At 36.1% G+C, this 24,453-nt stretch overlaps 1 protein-coding gene across 8 annotated transcripts in view; it reads right to left on the reverse strand.

Moving 5' to 3' along the window:
- Rph (Rabphilin) overlaps positions 1-24,453 on the reverse strand; it is a 695,894-nt gene that overhangs the window by 510,774 nt on the left and 160,667 nt on the right. For all 8 annotated transcript variants that reach the window (XR_016549578.1, XM_090406051.1, XM_090406050.1 and 5 more), the window contains one exon: positions 16,583-16,669. Coding sequence is in view for 7 of the 8 variants with exons in the window: in XM_090406051.1 (XP_090262177.1) it covers positions 16,583-16,669 (87 nt within the window). In the remaining variant the exon portion in view is untranslated. The remainder of the gene's footprint in view (positions 1-16,582; positions 16,670-24,453) is intronic.

The following is a 24,453-nucleotide window of genomic DNA, read 5'->3' on the forward strand; positions in this document are numbered from 1 at the left end:
TCCACCGTATTCTCTGGACTTGGCCCCGTGTGATTTCTTGTTTCCAAACATTAAAAATTTAGCTCGGTGGGAAAAAATTTTCTTCGAACGAGGATGTCAGCAAGGCTGTCAATGACTATTTTGCACATTTCACAAATCCTACTTTTTAGATGGGATGAAAAAATTGGAAACTCGCTTGACCAAATGTGTAGACCTCGATGGTGACTATGTTGAGAAATAAAGGTGATTTTTTCCAAAAAAATTGTGTTAACTTATTTTTTTACCAAACTTTTCAAACAGCCCTCATAAGTTACTAAAGCATGCCCTTCCCTTAACAAACCCATGCTGCTCTCTCAAACGATTTTCATTCTCATCAATCTTGTATTTGTTAGAAACAGTCCAGAGAGGATTCACAAACGTGGTCAGTGGTCTTTGGAATGTGGAGTATGAAGACGGACTGAAAGAATGTAAAGTACAAAGCCTCATGAATAAGCAGAAGGGGGGGGATATGATCAAGACACTTGAGTTAGTCAGGGGTTGTTATCAGGTTAACATGGAAGATATTTTTCACAGACTGGAAGGTGGTTTGTAGAAGAAGAGGCCATCCTTAGAAACTATATAAGGAAGATCTGAGGAGCAGGTTCTTTGCATGGAGAGTTGTTAGTGATGCATTGCCTGAGTGTGTTGTGAATGTAGATACATTGAATCATTTTAAGGCATGGTTAGATGAGCATTGTGTGCAATAGTGTATACCTCCCACAATTAGTATATGGAAGTCAGATGTTAATAATAATAATAGCCTATTGGTTCGTAGCATGAAATGTTGATAGTGGTCTTCGGTTTTGTGTTGTTAGCTTGAATGTTTAGTAAACTCGTCCATTTTAATGCCACTCATATACTGGCTTCTTGGTCTCTCTCTACTAGGTCTTCCTTCCATCATTCCCTCAGTCAAATTTTTAGTTCAATCCGAGTGTTTTAGTAGGTGTCCTATCATGCTATTTCTCCTTTTTTCTACAGTACATAGTAGTTCTCTCTTTTCTTTTTTTTTTTTCCTGCCTTTCATATTTCTTCATTTGTAGCTCTTTCTGACTATGTAATCTTCAGCATTCGGTACTAACACAACATGCCAAATGTCCTGATTTGTCTCTTTTTTGAAGAGTCCATGTCTCTGATCTGTAGAGGGCCAATTCTTGCTCAGTTTCCTCATGTCTGAGGACTAGCCACAATGTCCCTCCATTTCTTTCTGTCATTTGTTGCAGCAGTGGCCAACTCCAAAGTCCACTGATCTTTTTAATCTGGTCCAACCATCTTGGTCTTGGGTGTCCTCTTTTTCTTTGTCCTTCCACTTTGCCCTGGATGATAAGTTTTTCCAGGTTGTCATTTTGTCATATCTTTCTTGCTGAGTGTCCAAGAGTCAGCACCATAAATGAAAATCAAAAACACCAAGCTACTGACCAGTCTTGATTTAATGTGACAGAAATATTTCTGCCTTTCCATATTTTCTGCAACTACATCATTGCTGACCTTGCCATGGTAATTCTTTTAATTTCTGGTTGACATCTACTCTTGGTGCTTATTACAGCTCCAAGGTAAATGAATTCGTCTACCTTCTTGAAGTCAATGTTGTGGGCGAAATTGTCATTTTCTTCTATGGCATGTATTTTGTTTTATCACAATTAATTCTTAAACCATATTCAGGCTTTCCCATTCAACTCTTTTAATGAGGGACCCCAGTTCCTCTTTGCTGCTAGCAATAAGAATGGTATCATCAGCATACCTAAGATTATTTATTTTTTTGACATCAACTGAGAAACCACTATCGTGTCCATTAAATGCTTTTCTCATAATGTATTCTGCATAAAGACTGTATAGATCAGAGGAGGTATGCATCCTTGTCTCACACCTTTCTCGACATTGAACCACCGAGATATTTTTTCATCTATCTTCACCGCAGCTTGATTCTTCTCTAGAGTTGTTTTAAAAGGTGTGTCAAGTTGGAAGTTATATAGGTAAATATGACTTCTCCATTACTTCCACCTTAATATCACCACCACCACTAGGTCTGGCTCCCACTGACCAGACCTCAATAAAGGTCGAAACCGGTCTGGGTGGTGGCCTTTCCTTTAATGCATAGTATTATACATGTCTGCAAGGAGATGTGCTTTGCATTATGGGAGATACTAAGACAAGTGACGAGAGCTTAGTCCACCTTTACCACGAGTTGCCTCAGTCCTAAAGATACTTCAGAGCAAACTTTGTTTGCTTACACTTGGATAAAGGACTAAACTAAATTTATTATAGGTGTGTCAAGTGTTCTAGGATGCCCATTTTACTTAATATTTTTCACAGGTCCTCTCACCTGACATAGTCAAATGCTTTAGCATAATCAATGATGCACATATACTAGGGCATATCAAATTCTTGAGCCTTTTCAACTGAGTTAGATTAGAAATTTGATCACTGGTTCTATGTCCTTATCTAAAACCTGCCTGTTCTATAGGAAATTGTTGTTCACCATATTGTTTAAGTCTTTCTTTAAATAACATAGAGAAGAATTTTGCTTGCATGTGAGATCAAGGCTATAGTTCTATAATTATTGCATTCCCTGACATTTCCATTTTTTTGTATTGGGATAAAAATGTATTTTACACAATCATCAGGTCAATCTCCTGTCTCCCAGATTTTATTATAAATTTTTCTGCCGACCTGATTTCCATTCCTATTGGTCTTAGACATACAAGAAATTTGCTTGGTATTTGGTCATGGCCCAGGGTTTTTCCTATTCTCAGTTTTTTTAAGAGCTTCTTCAAAATTTTCTTTTTCCTGCCAACCTGGCAGCAAAACAAGTGTTCTCTGCCAAGTTGGCAGGTAAAAAACCCAGAGGAAGACCAAGATATAAATGGGTAGATAGAGTAAAAAGTGCCTTAGAAGATAGAATATGTTGGAGTCTTGACAGGTAACAGATTGATTTGGAGGAAAATTGTAGATAAGAAGTTAGTAATGATGTAAGTTTCTCATGTAGTATTGTCATATCCTGTACATCGCTTGAGGGTACATGTCAGGAATTTGATGATGATGATGATAAAATGCAAAGTTCCTTAGAAGTCTGGTGTTTTCTTTGTTTAACGAGATGTATTAAAGATGTCCATTGGATCAGTAAGAATATGATTGTTGGCATCAGCTATACTTAAAAATTTGGTTTAAATTTTCTATTCAACAGCTTTAGTTTGCTAAATAGGTCTTTGGTTTGATTTTGATTTAAGTGATTTTCAATTTCTCTGCATATGTTGTTGATAGAGTTGTTTTATCTTTAATGCAAAGTTTTTTTGATGAGTTTGGTTAACTCACTATAGATCAACCTATCATCATTAAAAGTTCTTTTGACTTTAATAAATTTAGTTTAATCCTTTATCCCAGTGAGAGCAAACAAAGTTTGCACCTGAAAATATCTTCAGGACTGAATATAGTGTTGCACTATCTTACCTTGGTAAGTAGTACAACACCAGGCAACTCATAGCAAAGGTAGAGCAAGCTACCCACACTCCTATCCCAGTATCTCCTACCCATAATGCAAAACAAATCTCCTTGTGGAATATGTATACTGTTATGCATTAAGGGATTGGCCACTACCCAGACTAGTTTCAACCTTTATTGAGGTCTCTTTCAGTGGGAGCCAGGCCCAGAGTTGGAGATACCAGGCAGAAGCAGTAGCAAGGTCATCTTTACCTATAGGAGCTGCCAAAAGGTTTGCCACCTTTTTTTTTATTAAATTACTCTGGATTTAGAGAAAGATGTTGAAAGTTTATTTTTCACTAGGTTAGACTATAATAAATTTAGTTTAATCCTTTATCTCATTGAGAGCCAACAAAGTTTGTGCCTGAAAATATCTTCAGGACTGAATATAGTGTTGTACTATCTTACTTTGGTAAGTAGTACAACACCAGGCAACTCATAGCAAAGGTGGAGCAAGCTACCCACACTTCTATCCCAGTATCTCCCATAATGCAAAACACATCTCCTTGTGGATATGTATACTGTTATGCATTAAGGGATTGGCCACTACCCAAACTAGTTTCAACCTTTATTGAGGTCTCTTCAGTGGGAGCCAGGCCCAGAGTTGGAGATACCAGGCAGAAGCAGTAGCAAGGTCATCTCCTCCTATAGGAGCTGCCAAAAGGTTTGCCACCTTTTTTTTTATTAAATTACTCTGGATTTAGAGAAAGATGTTGAAAGTTTATTTTTCACTAGGTTAGACTATAATAAATTTAGTTTAATCCTTTATCCCAGGTGAGAGCCAACAAAGTTTGCACCTGAAAATATCTTCAGGACTGAATATAGTGTTGTACTATCTTACCTTGTTTTGCATTATGGGAGATACTGGGATAGGAGTGTGGGTAGATTGCTCCACCTTTGCTACGAGTTGCCTAGTGTTGTACTACTTACCAAGGTAAGTTAGTACAACACTATATTCAGTCCTGAAGATATTTTCAGGTGCAAACTTTGTTTGCTCTCACTGGGATAAAGGATTAAACTAAATTTATTATAGTCTAACCTAGTGAAAAATAAACTTTCAACTTCTTTTGACTTTATTTCTCTTCTTTTCTCGACCTGTTTCAGAGTTTCATTTGATATCCATGGTGTGTTGATTCTGAATTGTTTGGGCAACGTTGACTTTGCAGTTTCCAATAATATTACAGGAATACTTCGATTATCGCGGTTATTGTTGCCACGAAAAATACCGCAATAATCGAATCCGTGATAATCGGGATAAATAATGCATGTAAAATGGGTGATCATTGCCAAGGATTTTTCAAATCTATTAATTAAATTTTATATATCAAGTAAAAAAGAAATGTGTTAAACGTGTTAAGTAAAAAATGAAGGTTCATTTAGAAAAACAAGATTATTCTTTAATCTTTATTTATATATAAGAAGTGCATACAGTAATTATTATTCTTTCTTGGATAAAAATTGGTGTAGAGTTGTCTGGATAAAAATTATTCTTTCTTGGATAAAAATTGGTGTAGATTGTCTGGTGGAATTTTTTCTTTCTTTGTTCTTCGTATAAAACTCGGTAGCAAAGGATGGAATTTTCAATTTCCTGACGAACTTTCAGTGATCGCTCGAGATTAGGATCGCCATTCAAGATTTTTTCTTTAAAATTTTCGGCAATTCTAAACATTTCATCCATTTCTTTGAGGGCAATTCCTTCGATGCCAAGTCAATTCATTCGTCATTATCATTGGTTTGAGCATCGTAAGCACGTTCTCTCTCGAGGTTAATTAGGTCTTCATCATCCAGCTCCTTATCGTGTGACTGAAGCAGGTCCTGAACATCACCTTTTTCAATTTCTTTAAGTCCTAGATCGAAACCAATCTTAGTTATGTCATTGATAATACGGGTTACTTCATTTTCAAATCCTTTAAAATCATTTGCACAATGAGGAATAATCTTTTGCCACGAAGCTTTCAGGTTGCTAGACGTTACTTCACTCCATGCTTCCTTGACATTCTCAATGCAATTTTTGATATTGAATGCCTTCCAGAATTCTGTCAAAGTCATAGCTTCATCTCCTGTAATCTTTTCTCTTGCTTGTGAAAAAGTTCTTTGTAGGTAATATGCCTTAAAGGATGCGATTACACCTTGATCCATTGGCTGGATGATGGAAGTAGTATTAGGTGGTAAATAAATAACTTTTACATTTTCGCACAAATCATTCAGTGCTGTTGGATGACTAGGTGCATTATCTAATATCAACAAGATTTAATGACTTGCAGTACTTTTCAGCTTCAGGACAAAAACAGTTTTTAAACCAATCCTCAAAAATAGTTTTCATCATCCAAGCTTTTCTATTGAATCTCCAACGAACAGGGAGAAAATTTTTATCTAAACTTCTAAGTGGGCGAGGATTTTGTTAACGATAAATAAAGAGAGGCTTCATCTTGTAATCTCCAGAAGCACTGCCAAATAGTAAAAGTGTTACACGCTCCTTCGAAACCTTGTAGCCAGGCTGTGATTTTTCATTTTTTGCTAAAAATGTTTTAGTGGGCATTTTTTTCCATAATAAGCCTGTTTCATCAGCATTAAATATCTGATCATCGGTATAATTTCCTTCTTCAATGATCTGTTGCAATTCACTAGGAAAACTAGCTGCTGCTTTTTTCATCAGTACTTGCAACTTCACCTTGTACACGAACACTATGAATGCTCGATCGCTTTTTGAACCGATCAAACCACCCTGAACTTGCAGAGAAAGTTTCTTCCACTACTGATGCCGAATCATTTTTGCTTTCTAATTGTTTTCTTTTTAAAGTTTCAAACAAATTCAATGCTTTTGTTTTTATAGTCATTTGACTAAGAGGAATTCTCTTTTGGTTACAATCTTCTATCCACACTGACAATAGCGTTTCCATTTCAATCATAAGATGGCTTCTGTTTCTCATAGTTTGGGACACAGACGAGGTCGATGCACTTTGTCCTAGTTGCTTATAGTTCGCAGCGTGGTCTAAAATATGGTGAACAGTTGATTCATTTAGACCGTACTCTCTTGCAATTTTGGGCTTTGGTTATGCCTGCTTCATACTTATTTATCATATGCAACTTATCTTCTAAGCTGATCACTCTATGTTTCTTCTTGATAGCTGTAGACTTGGAATCATCCTTGTTTTTTTAGCATTCATTGTAGGGGTAAATAAGAAGAGAAATTAATATCTACATGTACTTCAGGCAAGGGCAGATAGTTACTGGTAAGTGGTGAGAAGGCGCCGTCGGAAAAAACGAAGCGCTACAAGAGAGTGATACCTGGAGAGTGGCGACTCGAACTGGTTGCATATGTAGTGGGCTAAATCTCACGGCCGCGATAATTCGAATTTGGAGCACAATAATTGGAATTTTGGTATCAAATTATAAACTGCGATAAATTGAGAATCGCGATAATCGAAACCACGATAATTGAGGTATTCCTGTATTTTGTTTTTATCCCTATATGTTTAATGCTATATGGCTCAGTAATTCCTGTGAAGTCTAATCTGGGTGGATATGTTATGTTATTTGTTTTCAAACATATTTTCAGATCAGCAATGAGGAATTGGTGATCAGAGCCGCAATCAGCTCCAGGAAATGCTTTAACATATTTCACCGTAGACCTCCATCTTTTGTTAATAAGGATATAATCAATTTGGTTCTTTGTTCTATCTCCAGGAAACCTCCAGGTGTATAGTCTGTTTCTTTCTGTATAGTCTCCATTTGTGTTGCTCAAAGAAACCATAAGTTCTCTTTCTATACAAAAGTTGATCAGTTTCACCTCTTTCATTTTGGGTGCCCAGTCCATAGAGGGCCACATTTCAGACAAAAAAAAAAGCTTTTAATAAAGTATGTCTTTGTTCTCAGTGACATACACTTTGATGATGTTCTTAATAGTTTTTTTTTTTTATTTAAATGCCTTTTTTTCTTGTGCTATTTCTTATTCTCATATCTCTTCTGTTTCTCCCATGTGATTTATTAGACTTACTAGATAGATAAGTTTATTTGAATTAATATCTTCCCTTCTGGCAAGATACTTACAATTTGCTCTCCATCTTTAATATATTTCATTACTTTTGTTGTCATTGTTTTCTCTCACTGATTTTCATCTTCACCTTTCATTTAAAAGGTTATTCGTCTTTGCATGTGATTCTTGTAGTTTTTTTTTTCTTTTGTGCTATTAATGCTATGTGTCTTCTACAAATCTCAACCTGCAAATAAAGTCTACCAACGATATTTATTCTACTAATGTTTTTTTTTAATAATTCCTTCATAGCCTCCTCAGTATAAATATTAAAAAGTAGTGGTGAGAGAGCCCGCATCCTTGTTTAACACCCTTTCTGCAGTGTGTTTTTTATATAGATGATAAATTAGTCTTCTGTCACTGTAATCTATCATCAGATTTTTGAGAGCTTTGAACATAATATTCCAATCAATGTTGTCAAAAGTTTTTTTCTGTATCAATGAATGCTATGAGTGCAGGTATGTTTATTCTATGATCAGTTGGAGAGTTAGTATAGCTTCCTTTGTCCCTCTGTTTCTTCTGAAGCCAAATTGGTCATCAGATAGATTTTCTCATATTTTTCTTTTGATACAGCAATAGAAAATTCTTGTTAGGGTTTTAAGACTTTGGGGTAATATACTTAATATTCAGTGACTTTTGCATGCTTGTGCTCTGACTTTTTGGAACTGCTAACGTAATGTTTTGCTCAAAATATTTTGGAATTTCTCCAGTCAACTGACTGTTTTAAGTAGTTCACATTTTTCTTCTTTGCTTAGTGCTAAAAAAATTGCTCCTGGGATTTGGTCTATTCCTGGGTGCTTTACATTGTTTCAGTTCGTTTTAGAGTCTTATCAAATTCTGACTTTATGAGCCTTTCTCATCTTCCTCTATCTATGTTTCTTCCTATAGGAGCAATTTATCTAATTTCTCTCCTCTGTAAAGTTCTTTGGTGTATTACACCCATCTTTGCATGATTTCATCATCTTCAATTAGCACTTTTCCATCTTGATCTTTATTCTTGATCAATGCTTAGAGCCTTTGGCTCATTAGTTATTTGTAAAAAGGAGGGAGGGAGGAGTATGTTGTGGGAAGAAAGGTCATGAAAATGGATGTGCAGGGGAGGAGGAAGTGTGGGCAGCCAAAGAAGAGATGGAGGGAGCTGGTGGAGGAGGACCTAATAGTGAAGAACTTAGATGTGGTTACAGCTCAAGACAAAAGGAGGATGTGGAGGAGACCCATTAAAAAAAGCGATCCTACTTAAGTGGAATAAGCAGAAGAAGAAGAATGCTTAGGGCCTTTATCCCTTTTCTGAATTGTCTTTTTATATCTACATATGCCCTTTCAGCTCTTTTATATCTGTTGTTCTGTTGTCTTGGATATTTGTTCAATCCATTCTTCTTTTGCTTTCTTGGCTTCTCTGTTCACCATGTTTCTATATTTTTTACACTCCTCTTGGTTTTTTGGTGTTTTTTTTTGTTCTTTCTTCTTTGTGTCATTAGCAGTAATATTTCTGAAGTGATCCATGGCTTATATTGTATTTTTTTAAGATTCTCACTTTTCATTAATTTCTTTTCCATGAGGCTTTTGGGAATTCATTAATTTTTCTGTTTCTTCTCTAAAGTCTTTACAGGCATTCTGATAATTTTTAATTTTAGTTATATTCCATTTATTGTACAGTTTATTTACAAATAGTTTTTTAAAGAGCAATGTTTTTAAAGAGCAATTGGCTTGTCATTATGACTGGGATATGGTTGGTGTTTGCATCTGCTACAGGATAACTTTTACATGGTTTCAGTTGGCACTTGGTTATGATATTTTATTAGATGAATATATGGTCTAACTGATATTGTTCTGTGCTACCTGGTACAATCTACACATATCTTCTTCATTTTGACTGTTCAAATAGAGTACTTACTGTGGTTAAGTTGTGGCTTTTGCAGAATTCAATGAATCTTTCTCCTCATATCATTTGCCAAGTCTCAATTTACCAACAATATTCTCCTCCTCCTCTCCTTCACTAATAATTCATTCCAATCTTCCATGAAGATCAAGTTTTCTTGAACATTTATTCTTATCAGTGCTTCTTCAATCTGTTCGTATACTTCTTCTATTTTTTTGTCATGTATATCTATGTAAGGGCTAGGTCTCTTGGTTCTGCTTGAATCTTAATCAGGCTTATTCTTTCACTGTATTCCCAAATGCTTTTAAATCGTATGTCTTAATTTCTTCTTTACTAAGAATCCAACACCTGCTATGTCATTTGGAGAACCTAAGTAAATAATTCTGCAATCTCCACTCCCGTGCAATCATTTTATTTTTATTATTTTTACATAGGCAATTCCATGGAGTCCTTAGACTCGTGAAAGAAAGCCCTAAACATTATGTCAAGATTGGCACTATCCAACACTGCTTTGAACTCATCCAACACTACTTAAACACTATATAATACTGCTTTGAACTTATCCATAATTATGGCATCCACAATAGATTCTGGAAGTGCATTCCACTCATCCACTCATTCACCACTCTCCAAGCAAAAAATCTAGTCTTCACACCCCTGCTAACTACATTCTTGCTCAATTTCCAAAGAAAACCCTAAGTTCTCCTATCCAAACAGATGTGTTTTGGAAAAATTTCCCTCTGTATTAATCTTGTAAAAATCCTTCATTAATTTGTATGTTTCAATCATGTCACCCCTTTTCTGCCTGTTAACCAACTTCTTCGATCTTCAATCTGTCCTCATAAAGTGCATTCCATAGACTTGCTACCATTTTGGTTACTCACCTATGGATCTTCTCTTCCTTCTCATCCCCAAGAAAACCTGGGTGACCAGATCTGTGCATAGTAGTCAAGATGGTGTCTTACCAATGCTCTATAAAGAGGTATAATAACCTGCATCTCTTTCTGCTCATCTGGGTGTTCTTCAGTAGCAAGAAATCTGATGAGCCATTTAGTCTTTTGCAATATGCACCCTAAACTTCAAATTCCTATCTGTTAACACCCCCAAATACCTGATTCATCAATTTCCTAGAGTACAATTCAATCAATGCAGTACACAGCTGCATTGATTATATCTTTTCACACCAAAATGTATGACTGTACACTTGGCCACATTAAACTAGCATCTATACTCCTTTGACAATACTGCCACTCTATTTAAATCATCCTGCATAATCTTTATGGACTACTGCTCTATCTTAAGTTTGCATCATTGGAAAACAACTGAATAGTTCCTCTCAGATCATTTTCTATATCGTTAACATACAAATTAAATAGCAGTGGCTAAAGAACAGAGCACTGTGGTATGGCAGTAGTCACTGGCCTTCTACTGGACTCTACTTCTGAATAGACTACTCTCTTTCTCTCTGTTATTTCTCCATCAACCACCCTCTTACCACTTCACTGATTTTATATCCATTCCAATGTCCTGAATTTATTGATTAGAATGCTATGTAGCATCCTGTCAACCACCCTTTGCAAAGTCCAGCAGTATCACTGTAAACTCATTACCTTTATCCAACTCAGCTGTCACTGTATTATAAAATGTGAGCAATTTACTGAAGCTTGACCACCCTTCACAAAACCATATTACCCTCCACATAATATCCTATTTCTCTCTATCCATTCCTGTATTTTGCTCTTGACCAATTTCTCCAATACCTTGACTATGGCTCTTGAGATGCTGATCAGTTGGTAATCTGCTGCCTCAGTCTTTGAGCCTCCTTTATGCAGTGGAAATATTTTCTCCTCTTTTCATTCCCTTGGGATTCAAATGCAGAACCAACCACTTAGATTACACCACAGGGCCAAAGGCACTGTCAATGTCCTAGCACCTTCTCTAGTAAAACTCGAGTAGGCATACCATCTATTTCCATAGCTGTATTCACATTGAGGTTCTGTAATATGCTGTGCACCTCCAGCTAATTTACCTCAGTTTTCATATAAGCCTTTGCCTCTCTTGTTACTTCAATATCTCCACCTAGATGATATACTCTTTCCAAGTGTTTGCTTAGTAATTCTACTATCTATCTATCTATCCCAATGGCTTTAACAGGCCTTTAAGGCCCACAACCTTCCAAGCATGCTTGGATTTTGTAACCGAAATTCAAGGATAGAATGGTCACGCCTATGCCTCAAGGTATTCTTGGCTGTATCCCTGTGTGTTCACGGGGCCGGTTTGCCTGCTTGCGGGATGAAAAACACCAGATAAACTGGCAGAAAAAACCCTACTGCCCGCGCCCAAGACCGGCTAACTTGGCTATGGCTGAGGAAGATCCTTCAGCTCCTCACGTCTCCGACGGGAATCGAACCTAGGACACTCCTTCCCCAGGCATATGGTTGCGAAGCGCAAAGCCACTAGGCTAACCGCGTGGACTTAGTAATTCTACTATTTTGCAAAATTAGTTACCTCTCTACTTCCTCCTCACAGTAAGAAATGCAAAAGCATAATATCATTCTGACATGAGCTTTCTTCCTTTTACTAACAATACACCAGAAGAACTCTTTTGGATTATCTCTGGCTTGTACTACTAATTTCCTTTCATATTATGCTTTTACCTTTCTTCCCACATTGGTTGCAGTTCTGGTGTGTGCTTTATATTGCTCATGTGCTTGCTGATCACTTTTCTCATTGAATTGCTTACACAATTTTTTCTTTTTCTTTCTTTCTTTTTTTTTTCTGTAGTTCCTGCTTAATGATAGTATTCATCCATTTAATTCCCACTTGATTTATCCTCCTGACCATAGGTATATAGAATGCTATTACTTCCCTTCCCTCAAACACTTCTTCACCATTTCTCATGCAGCATTAGCATCTGGCTCCAGCCCTTGCATTTTCTCATGCAATGGCACTGTTCCAAACAATCTCTTAAGGCCATACGATTACTCTCACCAATTGGTGGCAATGTGGTCATTTTGGTTATAGATAAATTGTCTGATGCAATTACTAGATCTCTGAAACCCCTAGTATATTACATCACATGGTGCCTCAGGTAATTACTATGTTACTTACTCCAAGAATGTCAATATTAATTTGTCTAATTTCCTTCTTTAAGTTTTACAGTTTTTCACATTACCTCATGAATCTCACATTCCAAGTACTTATTTTGCAAGTATTTTGCTGGCTGATAGCCAGCAATGATCTCTTCTGCTGGGGACAGTTCTTGAGACACCTCTCAGGAGAGCTGTTTTCCCTTACTTGGTGGTCCTTTAGTTCAGCCTCCATGCTATGGAGTCTTGGGAAAATAAGATGGTGAGTTCCTGTTTCTTTCCTCCTCACAGTGATGCAGTCATTAAAGACCCACTGTCTATGCCTACATTTATCTGGTTCTTGAGCCTTACCAAATTATCCTTCAGCCTCAATCCAGTACTAGTAATGCCAATGCTCACTACCAGTTCTGGACCAGTACATTTATATTTATATTATATATACAGATATATGTATTATGCATAGATATATTTATTTATTTATTATTTTTTATATAAAATTTTTATATTTGCAGTATGAAAATTATCAATTAATTTTACATGTATTCTATATGAAACATGTTATGCAAATATTATATGGCAATTTTTATTTCAGTTAATCTTTCTCTAAAGCATTAGCTTCACATACAAACATTAGCCTTAATGAGCCTTGCACTTCACTTCCTATTGGCTATGTTTATATTTCATCCCATAGTATCATGTTACTGGCCGGAGAGCAATAGAAAGTATGCACTCTGTAAAGTCTGGTTTCAATTGATTCTTGCTTTGTGTAACTGTCTTTTTGCATGTTCACTCTGATGATGTGATGAGATACTCAACATGAAATAAGTGTAATTGCTTTATTTTTTTTTCTTTATGTAATTTAAGTATACAGTAAATTGATCATGTCCACAAATTAAGTTAGTATTAGTAACCATATAAACATTACTGACATGAACCTTCACTTGAATGCATCAAAACCTGATTCAATATTCCTTAATAAACTGACAACTTGCTTTCTTCTGCTGCTTTTACTACTACTGTCTAAATTCCAATAAGCAAAATAACACATTTGATTATTTATATGTGAAATTTGATTTCCTACAGTCTAACTACTTGAAAAGGAAGACTAAACCTTGAAAACTTAAATGTTTATAATTCAAATTGACTTCTCTTCTCTAACTTCAAAGGTCAAGATGGAAGGGAAACCAAATTATTTGCTTCTGTAATGATCCTACACAAACACAATTTGTGTTTGTGTATAGTACCTATACAGTACTGCGTGTTTTCTCATAAAATACTGTTCAATCTTATCAGAAAACAGATGAAGTAAATAGTCAACAGTATGAGAGTGCAAGGTGAATAACTCAGTTTAGAAGTAGTACTTAAATTATGCTGCCAAATTTTAATTTTACATGATTATAAAAAATAATCACAATTATCTTGCAAAAATAGTTTCCATGACTGTAGAAATGACCAAATGTGCAGTGTATATAGAAAATAGACTTTTTATACAGCTTCATGAGGTACTCATTTGCTCAGGCTAATACATATTATTTTAATATATATAATTTATATACAAATTTGTATACAAAAAAAAAAAAAAAGAGACTATCACTTCATTTTTATCACTTTATGATGATTTATATTCAATGACAATACTAAGGCATCCAGAGATAGGAAATTTATTAATGCTATCACTTGCTTGAAAAAAAAAATCTTGCAATAAGAACTAACACTTAATAATTACAATAGTGTGCATTTATCTCTACTAACCAAACAATGCAATCCTGATGCTCTTTCTAAATGCTATATATCACTATGATGGTCAGCATGGTTTGTAAACGGCAATTTAACAATAAAGTGAACAAATGTGTTGGATAAGGGAGATTCATAACACAGTAATATTCTTGAACTTTGCAAAGGCATTTGATAGATTACATTACCATATGACAGGGTGGTGTAAGCTGCAGAAGATTGGATTGGATAACAGATTGCTTAGATGAAGACTTGCTTTCTGAGTGATACCAGCAAGTTGTGTTAGCTAGAGCAGCATCTCAGAAAAGGAAGATGACCAGTAATTAACTCAGGGTTCTATTCTCGGGCTCTACTATTTGACTTATTTGTTAATGATATTTCATGCAAATAGTGACTGGGGATCTTCAAATATTTGGAGATGATGAAAAGTTAGGTAAAATTATCAGGAATATTGCTGATGTTAATCTTTACAGGAAGGTTGAACAGACTTTTAGCTTGGACAAATGAATGAGGTTGTAGTTCTAATATTAATAAATAGAAGGTGCTGGAATTTGGGATGCAGAAATATAAGGCTGCATACTGTATTAATGGAGCTGTGCTTCAGGAAGAGGATGAGATTTGGGATTTTGAGGTGATGGTAGACAGTGGACTAAAGTTCAAAGCACATTACAAGTATTGCAAAGACTGCACATTTTATTGCTACTATGATAAGAAGTATAGTGACATGCAGGAATAAAGTGGTGGTGCTGCCTCTGCAATCAACATTGTGAATGTTGATTGCAGAGGTTGGTTGATAGGCGAAGAAGAGGGGATATGATAGAAACATTCAAATTACTAAAAGGTTTTTATAGGATTGATGCAGGGGAAATGTTTCAGCTGTGTGATAGTGATGGAAGAACAAGAGGTCATCTCTGGAAATTAAAGAAGAGTGTGGTTAACAAAGGTGTCAGAACAAGGTTTTTTGCCTGGAGGGTGGTGAATGAGTGGAATTCATTGCCTGACTTTGTTGTGAGCTCTTCATCTGTAAATGAATTCAAGAAGAGATATGACAGATATTGTTTTGCTAGTTTGGGTCTCCCGCGATGAGTCTACTGACTCCATGGAGATACCCGTAATAATAATAATAATAAGGCATTCTTCAGACTGCACATGGACTATTGTGTTCAAATTTGGTTGCCTAATTTTCATTGCAATGTGGAAACACTATAGAGGATCCAGAGATGAATGACCAAAGTGATATTGGGACTCTAGATTATTGGTTATGCAGTGCAATTGAGGGAATTGGTGGATAGGAGGTGATATGATAGAGAACTTCAAGTTAGTTAAAGGATTTTACCAGAATAATACAGAAGGGATTATAAAAAGGGTAGAAGAGAAGGTGGAAATAACAAGAGGCCCTTCCTGGAAGTTTTGTATAGATGTGGTAAAGAAGGGCAGGGGGGGGCAGATTTTTGGTATAAAGAGGGGGTGGTTGGTGAGTGGAACATCCTGCTGGAATGAATTGTGAATGCAGGAAGTGTAAATGACTTCAAAGTTCACTAGGACAGACATGATGTTAGTTAAGTGAGCCTCCTACAGAGGTTACTGTAATAATAATAATATTTATCTGCATTTATTGTGACTGTGAGAAAAATAAATCAAGATTATTTACTTGCATTAGAAAAGATTAGAAAAAATAACATTTTCTGGTTGATATCATAATATGAACATTTACCGAGTGAACATAATGAACAATACTTACATTTGTTATTATTATAAAAAATATAAAAATATGTGTCTGTCTGTCATGTTTAGTTATAAATAAATAATACAATCAATAATATGATTGAATAATAATTACATAATAATGGATAATATGATTAGATAATAAATTTATAAGACTATATTAGATTCATTAAATGATGAGTTTATTAACCACTCATATCAACTATATTAAATTTCATATTCATGTTACTTTAATGGTACTTTGCATCCATGCTTTACCTGACAGCTAAACACATGATGGCCAGTATGGAATAAACTGTCTGACACTATTAATTATCTGACTTTGTTTTTACTATTTTACCATCTATACAAATATTGATCCACAAGTGCCCTACTGTTAATTCTTAACATATATTGTAGATATCAAAATTGTAAAGAGAAAGCAGGGTAGATCTCAGAAAAGGATATTGGATGGATAATGAGACCGGAACAGACCAATATGGTGGTCTATACCCGTAATTAGTGTTATGATGATGATGATGATATCAAAATTGTATGAAATGATAATTTCATTAATTATGTACTATAATAACATTCATAATTATGTCATCAAAAATTAAAACAATGTTTTCTGAAAAATATTTAACATACCTCTCTTGTTTCTGCACATATTTTACAAAGCCAGAGTGGTTCTTTGTGAGCACTGAAAGTGTCTACTCCACATTTTGTACACACTGCCTACAATAAAAATAAGCATTACATGTTTCAAAAATAACATAACTAGAATTCATCAAAATGAATAGAATGGAAAACAAATCCAAGGTCTATTAATGAATGAAAAAAAAAATATTAAGAAAACAAATGAAAATCCCAGGAAACTGAATAAGAGTATGGTTATCAAGGGTGTAACAAATGAATTGTTTATATGGAGATTGCTGGAGGGGAGGGGGGGGCACTGTCAGTGAATGACATTAAAGAGAGGTGTGCCATGTGAATAGTGATCACTGGGACCTCCAAGATGAGTCCTTGGACTCTGTGAGGATTCCTAAATAAAAACACGTGTTTATTAATAATCGTTATTAGAAATATAAATACATAATTAGCCCAGTATGACTAATTATATGCATGTATAATACATCTAACTAGTGGTAACTAAATATCCTAAGATCACTACTCTAAGGTCACACAAGACCTACCATATTACAAGACAACATTATTCTTCTAAAATAAGATCCTGATGCTTTGCAGACTAAATCACGTGGCTTTTGTCCAGTCTGATTGGAAAGGAGTATTACATATGGATATGCAGAGTTAGTGTAGCATGGTGAAACTAACTTAAGACTTATGGTCCTGGGTATAGGATAAAGCTATGAAGTAATATGAATAGTATAAAAATAAGAAAAACATTTGATGTAAGATAAAGATATTGTAACCATATAATAAGCAATTAGGGACAAAAATCAAAAAGTAGGTGCTGAGAAAAGGCTAACCTGGAACAGATATCAAAGGCCAGAAACTGAGGATATCAATATAAGAAGCAGGCATGACATTTTTAAGAGAGAGAGAGAGAGGGGGGGGGGATAGGGAATAAATTGAATTAGTAACAAAATTAGAAAGAATTTTTTTATGTATCACATGTTGTAAACAGAAGGCTGATTCTGTAAGATAATACTAAAAAATGAAGAGGAAGTGATAAGCTACATAAAATAGATACTGAGGAGAATAGTGAAAAGGAATTGCATAGACAAATAGGTGTAGTAGTGTTTTTCCAACTGGATCTTGTGATTCAGTAGTAGGGATTTTGCAAAATTATGTATCTTTATTATTATTAACATCTGACCTATATGGAGTTAAGAGAGAGAGAGAGTCATCACAGGAGATTCATACACTCATACAAAAGGGACCACCGTTGAACCATGTCTTAAACCCCATCATGTTGGAGGCTTAATGGATTGTATACAGCACTCAGAAAGGATTAAAACAGAATTTAATACTTCCTATATTTCGTTTCAGTCACTGAGACATCTTCAGGGATTACAAAAAAAACTAATGTAACATATACACAAATACCACACAATACTAAGCCAACCACGTGGGTGACTCTAAAGTCCTATCTAAGTGGAGCGCCCTCTATGGGTGGCTGTAGGTGGTCTGGGATATAAGGTGGGATCTCTGATGATTAGTGTTTCCCAAATCTTAGGAAGCTTAATGCAACCATATTTATTTAGATTTGGTTGATTTCTGAGAGCTGCTGCAGATTCTAAAAATAGTCCCTCTTTTTTGAATTTACTGTGGTGGAGCATGGTGTTTTTTTCCAAGAGATCCTGTGGGTTGTATCCAAGACATCTCTTAAACCCATTCGCAGTTTCTACACTCACCACACTCTCAAGAAATGCATTCCACTCACCAATCACTCTACATACAAAGAACCTGCTTCTCATTCCCCTGCTTACACACTCCTTATACAGCTTCTAGGGATGATCTCCTATTGTACTCTATCATTCCATATCTGTAACAACTCCTTGCCACTTATATGTGTTAATCGTATCCCTCTTTTCTAATAACAAGACTCTGCAACTTGCATTTCCTCAATCTCTCCTCATATCTGGCATTCCATAGACCAACACACTGACTTAGTAAACCTTCTCTGGATCCTCTCCAATACATCCTTATCCTCTGGAAAATCAGTTGACCAAACCATGCTGCCTAATCAAAATCTTATACAAGGGAACCATAATCACTTAGCCTCTGCATGTCAATGTCCGCCTTATTATTGCCAAAATCTGTTGGGATGTTCTTACAATTTTAGCAATGTGATCCATAAACTTCAACTCTCTATCCACTATTCCGTGTAGTTAGTCTAGTGGCTTTGTGTTTCACAACCATATGCCTGGGAAAGGATTGTCCTAGGTTTGATCCCCATCGACAACGTGAGGTGCTTAAGGATCTTCCTCAGCCATAGCCAAGTTAGCCAGTCGTTTTTTGCACCAGTTTATCTGGTGGTTTACATCCCGCAAGCAGGCAAACTGGCCCAGTGAACACACACGGATTACAGTCAGGAATACTGACCAAGCATTAGGCCTGATTCGTCAGCTATGCCAGTTCCGAGCCCGGATAAATTTTTTTTTGGGGGGGGGGGACTAAGATGGTGCTGTACATCTCGTAAAAGGGACTCACAGCCACTGTATCATCATACAAAATTAATCTGTCCACCATCACTTCCAGCTCTCTCATCTCCTGCACCTCCTTCAAAATATCCTTATTAATTGTATACTCTGCATCCCAACATTGCCTAAAAATTTCAGGACTTGACAATTTGCAACATTAACTGACAGATCCACTCACTTGTCACTCACATAGTCTATTCTGATCCTCCTTCAAGGTGACAACTGCACTTCTCATAGTTCTTCAAAACTTTGCATCACCAGCAAACAGCATCACCAACATACAAGCTATACAATAAAAGTCCCAAAACAGATCTCTCTTACATTCCACTAGTAACCTTCCTCTTTTGGGATACCACTCCTCCATATACAACTTGCTGATACCTATCTGAGAGCCAATCAGCTATCCAACTCACTAGTTTGTTATCTAATCCCATCTGTTTCAATTTAGCTCTCTGTCATGTTGCAGTCTATCAAAAGGCCTTTGAAAAATCCAAGTAAACCACTGTATATGCATCGTTTTTATCCAGTGAATTTGTTACCTTGTTGTAATATGTAAGCAGAATGCTAAAGCGTGACTTCCAGCTAACAAACACATGCTGACCATCATAAAGAATACCGCTATTATCAAAACATTTCTGAATCCTAATCCTCACCAACTTCTCTAACACCATAACAACAGCTCCAGGCACATGCAAATTGGCCTATAATTTGTAGCCTCAATCTTAACACGCATGCACGCACGCGCGCACACACACACACACACACACACACACACACTTTTGAAATAGAACAATTTTTCTCACCTTCAATTCCTTTGGGACTCATCCTGTTGCAAGATCATGTTAAATAGGTGTGCCAAAGTTGCCACTGATTCCCTAGAGCATACCCTCAAGACATGCAGTGATATACTGGCAAGTCCTACTACCTTATTAAATCAAATTTACTTAATTCCTTGCATACCTCCTGCTCATTCATGATCAGGCCCTCCTCCAACATATCCTCTACACTTCAGCTTCTCATGAAGTTGCATTCATTGCCAACTGCTCATTGAGTACTTTATCTATATCCCCTGCATTGGTTACCAATCTGCCAGTGTCATTTTTTTCTTCTACTTGCCACATATCAAAAGAAATCATTAAGATTTTTCTTAGCTTGATTAGCTAATTTCTTCTCATACTAAACTTTTGCTGTTCTTCTTCCAACTTCTCTAACACCTTAACAACAACTCCAGACACACAGATTGGCCCTATAATTTGTAGCCTCAGTCTTATTGCCCTCTCCTCCCCCTTTTGAGAAGTGAAACACCCACTTTCACTCCTTTGGGATTTAACTTGTTGTAAGACTCATGTTAAACAAGTGTGCCAAAGGTGCCGTTAATTCCCTATAACATTCTGTCAAGATACATAACAATATAATATTGGCAAGTCCTACTGTCTTATTAACATCAGGTTCATTGAATTCATCATATACCTCCTATTCGTTCACAATAAATTAAGTATGAAATTCACCAGTGTATTTCATCCTCAATTTCATGAGGATGAAATGCACTGATAAACTGTTCACTGAATCCTCATCATCATTTACCAATCTGCCAGTGTCATCAACTATAATCATCCTCCCATTGTCATTCTTTCTTTTACTTACCCACATATTGAAAGAACTCACCAGGATTTTTCTTGGTTTAATTTCTGCTCATACTGCACTTTTGCTATCTTTACCAACAACCGAATCACCTTCCTGGTATGTTAAAAGCTCTTCACCAACGCCCAGGCAGCACCTGTCTTCTTTCCACTCAACTCCTCTTTCCATACTATAGCTCCTAATTATCTCCTAATTTTTTCATAATCACCAGCCTTGTAGGTCCAGATGTATCCATTCTTCACAAAAGTTCTCATATGACTGGCTAAAACTCAAGTGATCACTCAAGTGGTGTCACACTCACCAACCAGTGGAAGATTAGACACTCCATTTATAGTCACATCCTCTGATGATATAACCAGATCTAGGACTCTTAAACCTCCATTGCATACTGTCTAAGATTGTTGTCCCTTAAAAACTCAAGAAATTCATTCTACTTATTCCCAAAGAGGATAATCACTAATGATATGCCTCTTTTATGGAGGGATAGTTTAGTAATAATACATGGTTAAAATCCAGATGTTTCAGTTTGTGTATCACAAACCATGATGTAAAAAAATGAAAAATAAAGAAATAAAATAATGGTATTTTTTAAGGAAATTACAACACAGACTAATATTAACAAAAATTAATTAATATTAACTAGTGGATGAGATTTAGGATTGGAGTGATGGTAGACAGTGGACTGAGGCTCCAAGGGCACATCACAAGTGTTGGCATTGATCAGACCATATATGGACTATTGTGCTCACATTTGGTCACCTAGTTTTCATTTCAATGTTGAAACACTAGAGAGGGTCCAACAATGAATGACCAAAGTGATATCGCGACTCTGGAATGATGGTTATGAAGAGCATTTGAGGGAATGTGGATTACAGAGGTTGGTGGATAAGAGGAGATATGATACAGACTTTCAAGTTAGTTAAGGGATTCTAACAGACTAACACAAAAGGAATTATAAAATGAGTGGATGATAAGATGGAAAGAATGAGAGGCCATCCCTGAAAGTTGTATAAAGATGTGGTGAAGAAGGGTGTGAGAAGTAGATTTTTTTACATGGAGAGTTGTTAGTGAGTGGAACACATTACCGGAGTGCATTGTGAATGCAGGTAGTGTAAGAACTTGAAAGCTCATTATGACAGACATGTTGCTGGTTGAGTGAGCCTCCCACAATGAGTCTATTCACTCCATGGAGGTTACCAAAATAATAATACTAATAATAATGAAATAGGGTGCTTAAGGGTCAAAACTATATAACTGAAAGGAGACCTATACATAGCCTTTAAAAGGAATGTGGAGAACACATCAGGGCTTCTGACCTAATGCTCAATCCTCACCTTCTCATGGTGCACCCTGTTAGGTGTCTACCAGGATACTGAACGAACGAGGATAGGTTGGCAATATAAGATCGAGCTGATCAAATTATATTCTTATTTGCTTAAACTATAATAAAAAATGATGGTACAACATGACAAAATTTCATGCCAGCTGGGGCGTGTTAAACAAGGCCCCCATTGTTTTCACCAGGGAACCAGAGCAAACAGCGAAAAGTCAGCTACTGGAACAAATCCTAAGACCCACCCCAACTCAATACCACAAGAGTTCAAGATCGATACTATCAACATAAGAAGCCTGAATGGAAAAGAAATGGAGTTAGCTGAGGAATTAGATAAGTAACAGATTGACATTATAGGGGTGACTGAAACAAAAAAGACAAAAATTGGTGAGATCTATCTGAGCAATAAATACAAAATGTTATATTCAGGCAATGACAATCAAGGAAAATAAGGAGTAGCCATAATATTCAACACTAAATACGAGGTTAATCTTTTTGAATAGCAGGCAGTCTCAAGTAGAGTGATGTGAGCAAATATCAGAATGAGGAACTGGACAATGAGACTTATTAATGCCTATGGTCCCACAGAATATTCTACTAAGGTAGAAGTGGAGGAAATTTTTGAGGCTTTAGAGAAAGCAATTGACACAATGAAAAAGGAAAAGCTGGTCCTTGTTGGGGATCTAAATTGTAGAGTAGGAAATGATTGTCAGACATACAAAAATATTTTGGAAAATTTGGAGAAAAGAGCAAAGCTAATAATAAAGGCAAATACCTGTTGGATTTTTGCTCACGACATGGACTGGTTATTATTAACACAATGTTCCAACATAAAAATGTGCACAAATTCACACGGAGAGAAGAGGCAAGGAATAAGAAAAGTCTCATTGACTATGTTATTGTTGATAGTGATGTTTTCTCCCTGGTGCAGGACACCAGAGTGTACAGAGGATTTGAAATTGGAAGTGATCACTATTTAGTCTTGAGCAGGATAAAATTGAATTTCATATTGAAAAGAATAACATGTAAGAAAGTTTTAAAGCGAATAAAAGTTGAGCAGCTCTCAGATGTGAGCTGTAGACTAAAATACACAAAGATTATTGAAGAAAAAATGAAAGAGTTCGAGAACAGCAACCAAACCTTGGAGATTCAGTGGCAAGCCCTGAAGAAAACACTGATTGATTCAGCCAGAGAGGCATGCAGTGAGGCTGTCTGCAAGGAGAGAAAAATCAGAACTCCATGGCAGACACAGGAAGTTAAAGAGGCAGTGAAAGAAAAGAAGAAAGCAAATCAAAAGTGACTGGCAAATAAGTCAGCTTGTGCTCTTAGAGAATACAGAGACAAATGTAAGAAAGCTAAACACTCTGTAAAACTAGCTAAATAAAAGTCATGGAAGGACTTTGGTAAGAACATAGAAAATAAATATCAAGCAGGTGGCAAGATATTCTGGAAGTTATTGAAGAAGCTCAGAATGGAGGAAAGAGTGCTGTAAAAGGAATTAGAGATGATAAAGGTGACATGAAAACAGGAGAAAAAGATATTCTTGAAGTATGGAGTAATTATTTCAAAAAACTGCTAAATGCAACAAGCAGTGATGACAGTACAGTGGTAAAAAAACACTGACCAGGCATGTAGTCATATGCCTGGTCAGTGTTTTTCTATACTTCACATATCTATACTTGAAGCAGAAAAAGCCATCAAAAGCCTGAAATGTGAAAAGGCAGCAGGAGTAGATGATATTTGACCAGAAATGCTGAAGTATGGAGTTATAAAAGTCTTACAGTGGCTACACTGCATAGTTCAGAATGCTTGGACAGAGCGACAAATTCCTGATGATTGGAGTAGAGCTCTCATAGTACCCATATATAAAAAGGGAAATAAAACTGAATGTGAGAATTACAGAGGTATTTCTCTACTGAGTGTTCCTGGTAAGATATATGCAAGTATACTTGAGAAACAGTTGAGAAGGATTGTGGAAGAGATGCTTGGTGAAGAACAAGCTGGATTCAGGCCAAATAGAGGCTATCAGGATCAGATCTTCACTTTACGACAAATAGTCGAGAAAGCATGGGAATATAACAAAGATCTGTATTTAAGATTTGTCAATTTGGAAAAGGCATATGACAAGGTGCCAGGAGAGAAGCTATTCAAAACGCTACAGTTATATGGTGTCAATGGGGCATTATATCAAGCAATAATTAGTCTTTATTTCAGTTGTAAGTCAGCAGTTAGAATTAAAGGAAGTACAGGAAGGTGGTTTAATGTTAAATCTGGTGTCAGGCAAGGATGTACATTATCCCCTTTGTTATTCATTATCTATATGGATCACATTATGAAGGAAAGTAGTATTAAACCTGATATCAAAATTGGAGATGTTTATC

Source organism: Typopeltis vanoorti, chromosome 16 (genome assembly GCF_054136105.1).
Source record: "Typopeltis vanoorti isolate ZY-2024b chromosome 16, IOZ_Tvanoo_1.0, whole genome shotgun sequence".
Lineage (NCBI taxonomy): Eukaryota > Metazoa > Arthropoda > Arachnida > Uropygi > Thelyphonidae > Typopeltis > Typopeltis vanoorti.